Source organism: Haplochromis burtoni, unplaced genomic scaffold (genome assembly GCF_018398535.1).
Source record: "Haplochromis burtoni strain Fernald_Lab_line unplaced genomic scaffold, NCSU_Asbu1 Contig_554, whole genome shotgun sequence".
In the NCBI taxonomy this organism is placed as follows: Eukaryota; Metazoa; Chordata; class Actinopteri; order Cichliformes; family Cichlidae; genus Haplochromis; species Haplochromis burtoni.
In genome coordinates this window covers 335,914-341,734 of record NW_024582915.1, presented here as the reverse complement: position 1 = coordinate 341,734, position 5,821 = coordinate 335,914, and the positions used below count along the sequence as shown (strand labels likewise).

The 5,821-nt window shown below is 42.7% G+C and overlaps 1 protein-coding gene across 1 annotated transcript in view; it reads left to right on the top strand.

The window, feature by feature from the left end:
• Positions 1-5,821, top strand: part of zswim8 (zinc finger, SWIM-type containing 8) — a gene marked incomplete at its 5' end in the record, with an annotated part of 45,034 nt that overhangs the window by 3,129 nt on the left and 36,084 nt on the right. Inside the window, 6 exon segments of the mRNA XM_005947810.3 lie at positions 66-173; positions 249-330; positions 1,362-1,482; positions 1,646-1,847; positions 2,644-2,819; positions 3,028-4,336. Coding sequence (XP_005947872.2) covers positions 66-173; positions 249-330; positions 1,362-1,482; positions 1,646-1,847; positions 2,644-2,819; positions 3,028-4,336 — 1,998 coding nt within the window.

Sequence of the window (5,821 nt, the reverse complement as noted above, 5' to 3'; positions counted from 1 at the left end):
TGTGTGTGTGTGTGTGTGTGTGTGTGTGTGTGTGTGTGTGTGTGTGTGTGTGTGTGTGTGCGTAGGCATCAGCAGTGTGTCTTAGGGCTCCAGTTTCTGAGTCTTTGTCCAGACTGCAGAGAGACCAGCTTCAAAAGTTTGCCCAGTACCTCATCAGTGAGCTGCCTCAGCAGGTATCTTAAGCTATTTATGATCTCTATAAACCAAATGATTAAAGAAAATGCATTCATTCAGTTATTTCTCTCCAGATCCTGCCTACAGCCCAGCGACTCCTGGATGAGTTGCTGTCCTCACAGTCCACTGCCATCAACACTGTGTGTGGAGCTCCAGGTTCAGTATCAGATTGCTAAACAAACAGCATTTGAAAAATCTGAGGCTGCATCACATAAACTTTGTGATGTCTTTAAGTTTCTTGAAGACATTTCGCCTCTCATCCGAGAAGCTTCTTCAGTTCTAAGAGCAATTGGTTGGGAGAAGCCAGAAGGGAAAAAAGAAGGAACATACACATGTAAAGAAAGCTCTTAAAATACTGTCTTAGAAAGCTCTGGGGTTATCCTAATTGAGCTTTCATCAAATCAGTAAAGATGCACAGAAAAGAAGATCAGACAGCAACTAGGGAGGATCAGAAGGACAAACGGAACAACATTGTCATCCCTTATGGAGCAGGTTTATCAGAGAAACTCAGAAAAGACTTTTCCAAACACGACATCCCAAAATAGAATAGAATTCAACACAACATTCAAAATACTTCAGACCCAGCCACACAGGAGCCACCTTGACAGGACAAGACTCGGCTGTCCATCTGCATCTAAAGGACATCGCTCTTTAGAGGATGCTAATGTCCACTTTTTGGACAGAGAAGACAGATGGTTTGAAAGAGTAGCCATCACATCTCGGGTCATTTGGTCTCAGTAAGTCACAGGATAGGGTAGGACAAGGTCTCACACCCAAAACCTTGGCTGATTGTGAACCACACCTGTTTTTCATACCTTGGCTCATTTGATTAGGCAGAGGAAAAATAGGGGGTCCACAACATTCTTAGGGACACTCCCAATACGGTTTAAAAATCTTTGACTCTCCACCAATTGGTCTTAGAAGTGAAAAAAGCTTCTCAGATGAGAGGTGAAACATTTTCAAGAAACTTAAAGAAGTCCAGACGCTTTTCTTTCCAAGCTCCTTAGACTATTCTTGGAGAAATGAAAGCATTTCTATAAAATCACTACTGTTCCACATTTTCTTTTCATGGGGGACTCTGATGCCTTTTAATTGTTAATGGAAAAGCAAAGCCTTCTGTAGTTTATTGTGTAGAGTAGATGTTTTTTCTTAAGATTCAATTATTTCTGCACAATTTATTTTTGTAGATCCAACAGCAGGCCCTTCAGCATCGGACCAGAGCACCTGGTATTTGGATGAGTCAACCCTCAGTGACAACATCAAAAAGACTCTACACAAGTTCTGTGGGCCTTCACCTGTTGTTTTCAGGTAGGCGTGATTTGTCACACATGATTACCCTTCATCTTATGCATATGACGTAGTGTTGACGAGAAAGTGCTACAGTAATTCTTTCACTGGATATAGTTTGTTTTTTAGTAAATGTACCTCAGCGTTACTTTGCCTAAACCAGTACTATTTGTGTTATCCTCAGTGATGTGAACTCCATGTACCTGTCATCCACCGAGCCACCAGCAGCTGCTGAATGGGCATGTCTGTTGCGACCTCTGAGGGGTAGAGAGCCAGAAGGCATCTGGAACCTTCTGTCCATTGTCAGGGAGATGTTTAAGAGGCGAGACAGCAATGCTGCCCCGCTGCTGGAGATTCTCACTGAACAGTGCCTCACCTACGAACAGGTATGTTGGCCATTACTCTGAGATGACTTCCAAAAGATGAGAGTAACCCAGTACAAAGAAGAAAAGATTTAGACATGGGACCCTTACTTTTAATGTACTGTTAAAGGGGAAAGAAATGTCTGTGAAGCCTTTGCAGTTTTCCTATTTTTAAAAAAAAAAGCCCTCAAAGTAGGACAAGACTACAAAAAACCCAACTGAATTGTAAATATCATGTTTTCATTAGGTTATAGCTTGATGGCAACATACTGCTCCAGAGAAGGCAGTTCAAAGATGCCTTTCCTTGCTTTAGAAATTAGGAAAAACCACATTCTCTTCATGTATAACAGTATGACTCTGTAGTAAGAGTTGGAGCACTAGGCTGTCCTGTGTCCAGCCAAACATTTGGCACATTATGAAACAAAAAAATAACACAAAAGAGGCCCAATGCCTCTAAAATCTGTATTTGGCAATGATGGAAAAGATCACTCAAAACCATAGCAGCTGATCTCCTCTGTGCCTAAATGCGTACACGGGGTTGTTAAAGGAGGAGCTGATGCAGCATGTTAGCCTGTATCCTGGTTTATCTACAATGCATAGGACTTAAATTCATAATTGGCACTTTAACAAAAAAAGGGGCTGTTCCTGAGTTCATCATCTGATACGCTGCATATATCCTATGCATAAAGGACAGGATATGAATTTTCACAGCACCCAACATTCTTTGGAAACAGGGATGTATATTTCATACATTTGGTATGAAATCATTATGTACATATTACACTGATTCTCACACACACACTTGTCTGTGTCTATTCAGATCATTAGCTGGTGGTATAGCGTTCGCACATCAGCGTCACACAGCAGTGCTAGTGGTCATACTGGCCGGAGCAACGGACAGTCAGAAGTAGCCGCTCATGCCTGTGCAAGCATGTGTGATGAGATGGTGGTTCTTTGGAGGCTGGCAGTGCTCGACCCCACTATGAGCCCCTGCAGGTCAGACCACAGACACCGTGCTACATACTGGTCATGGATTGGTTCACCTGTCACAGAATTTTAGTCATGAAGTATAAATTCTATTATTAAAAAATAGCCTCTGCTAGCACATTTATCACTAATTGTGTGTAACTACATCTTTAGGGTGCCAGTGAATATGAAGTAGCAATTCATGTTAAATATAAAGACTATGGACATTCTCTTCTAGGCGTTTGGAACTGGCCGGTCAGCTGAGGCAGTGGCACCTGAAAGTTATAGAGATAGTGAAGCGGGGACAGCATCGCAAGTCCCTGGATAAACTGTTTCAAGGCTTTAAACCTGCTGTGGAGTCCTGCTATTTCAACTGGGAGGTGGCCTACCCATTGGATGGCATTACCTACTGCAGTGCAGATAAGAAGAGTGCCACGTTCTGCTGGTCCAGGGCAATGCTGCACCAGAGAGGAATCAAGTCGCCTGCAGGAGGTGGTGTTGACTCTTCTGAATCAGGGGCCAGAGCTGAAGGCGGACCGGCAGGAGAGTATAAAGGCAGGGCAAGTAGTAACTCCACACAACAGGAGGTAGCAGTGCGACCTAAGGAGACCATTCTGACCAAGAGGAAGGGACTGTCAGTGAGTGGAGGTGGAGGGATGCTTGTTCGACTGGGAGGGAGTGTCTCACTATCCCTGGAAGATGGAGGAGGAAAGTGCATGTACAAAGGCCCGGGTTCCTCCTCTGGAGGAAAGTTGAAACTGACTCAGGGAGGTGGGAAGGGGGCAACAGGAGGAGGACCTGGCGGTGGTGGAGGATTAGGAAGTAGTAAGCATACAAGTGCCAAACGCAGAACTAGTAGTGAAGATAGCTCCTTGGAGCCAGACTTGGCTGAGCTCAGTCTGGATGACGGCTGCAATCTGGCTTTGGGGGCTGAGGCTAGTAACACTTTCGAGTTTCTCCCACCACCACCAGAGATGTTGCCCTCTCCAAGTCCACTGCTCCGAGATTCACGGAAGTGCAACAGTGGAGGGAGCAAGATTTTTGAAACAAAGCATAGCAGCCGTGACTCTGCAGCAATTGCTGCTGCAGAGCCTGCTCCACCTTGTTTCCCTTTGAAAGAGAATGGAGTGATAGTTGTGGGCATGCCCAGCACAGCAGAAAAGGAAGCCGAGGTGGAGCCAGCACTTAACATAGATGAAGATGTAGATTCAGCTGGTAGTAACCAGCCTTTAGTTTCAGCAGTTACAGTGAGATCAGGCACCCCTCAAACATCTGCTAAGCCAGTGCTAGGCTGCAAAGAGTTGGTGTCTGCTGCAGCAGTAGCAGGAAGTGGAGCAGTAGTGGTAGGTGGAGCAGCTCGTGAAGGAGCTGAAGCTGTACGTGCAGCTGCTGAAGGAGAAGCTGTGGGTGAAGATGACTACCAGGCATACTATCTGAGTGCTGCTTCAGAAGAGGGTGTAGACAGACAGCTAGCTGACAACCATCAGGAGGAGGAGCCAGACATCTTTGCAGGGATCAAACCACTGGAGCAGGAGGGACGCATGGAGGTAAGTGCAAAGACCCAGTTTTAACCATAGAAACCCAACAACAAAAGAAAAGCAGTTCACTTGGAAAGTAAGAGCATGAAATAAACATTAGATACAAGGATGCGCAAAATTACATCATTGTCTACCAGTACAGTAAAAGTTACGCTTTGTAGACTTTCTTAAATTAACGAAATATCTAAACTTCAGAGGTTAGAAATTCATGACTATAAGTAAGCTAGCCTGTCTAAACACTGTCCAATAAAGTCAAAAATAGTTTTTAAGATAAACTGACATACTGTAAAAAGTTAGCTTTTTTTAATGAAAGCATCTTAAAATTAGAGAAAAGAATATGATTTTTTTTCTGCACTCATGTAGGTTTGTTGAACATCAGAGGTTAATAAACGTTTCATCTGCTGATCCTTTGCCATTTTAAAAAGTAGGGCCCAGTGTGTTGTGGTTACATTGTTCAGTCACAAAGGATTTAAAGATTAAACACTTGGACTTCATCGATAAGTTTGCGTTTGGAAGAAATTGATAATGTCTGCTAAGATATTATGTATATTGGCATACACAAACAGTTGTAAAAAAGTTTGTGTATCCCCCGAAGTTACCAAGATAAACATACACCGCTTAACTAACACAAAAACAGTTGTACTTTTAACGCCTTTGTTAGACATTAGGCACTTATGCACCCCCATACCATCAGAGTTCTAGCTGAACTGAAAGCGACCACTAATAACAAGGTCGGTGCTCGCCCTCCTTTTAAGCCTGGAACATCCATGTTTTCCAGAATGAATTTAAAACAATTTTTCAAATCACCCTTGTCCCTTACACCATGATTTTGCTAGATTGATCAATTCTTTTGATGATATTATATATTGTGGATGCTGAGGTAATAGTACATCAGGCAACACTGATATCATAATATCAAGTAAGAATTTTATGTTGATATCATAGGTGTATCTACTAAAAATCTAGCACGCAATTGAATCTCATTGATGTCAAGGTCAAAGGTCATGTTTCCTGAAAATCTTGTGAATGCAATAACTTAGGGTGTTATCTAGGATTTTGAAATTGATACCATAGGTATGTCTGCTAGGAGGCTGAGGGTTACCACTGGATGCACCAGTATCTTTGCAGATTAGTGACCCTCTGCCTGTCTTTGCTTTGGAGACATTCTAATAATAATAATAACAATAATAATAATAATAATAATAATAATAATAATAATAATAATAATGGATTGCCCAAGGACACAGCGACCAAGACTGTCCGAGCCGGGGCTCGAACCAGCAACGTTCCGATTACAAGACGAACTGCCAACTCTTGAGCCACGGTTGCCCCACGATCTGGTTCTCTAAGATGCTTTTTCTTATATCTGATCATGTTATCCTCTCGTTACCTAGTTAGTTGCAAAATGTTCCTCTAGCCTTCTAGCCATGTTGGCTGCCCCAAGTTTTTGTGATATGTTGTTGCCATCAAAAATTTTTAACATAAATACATAAC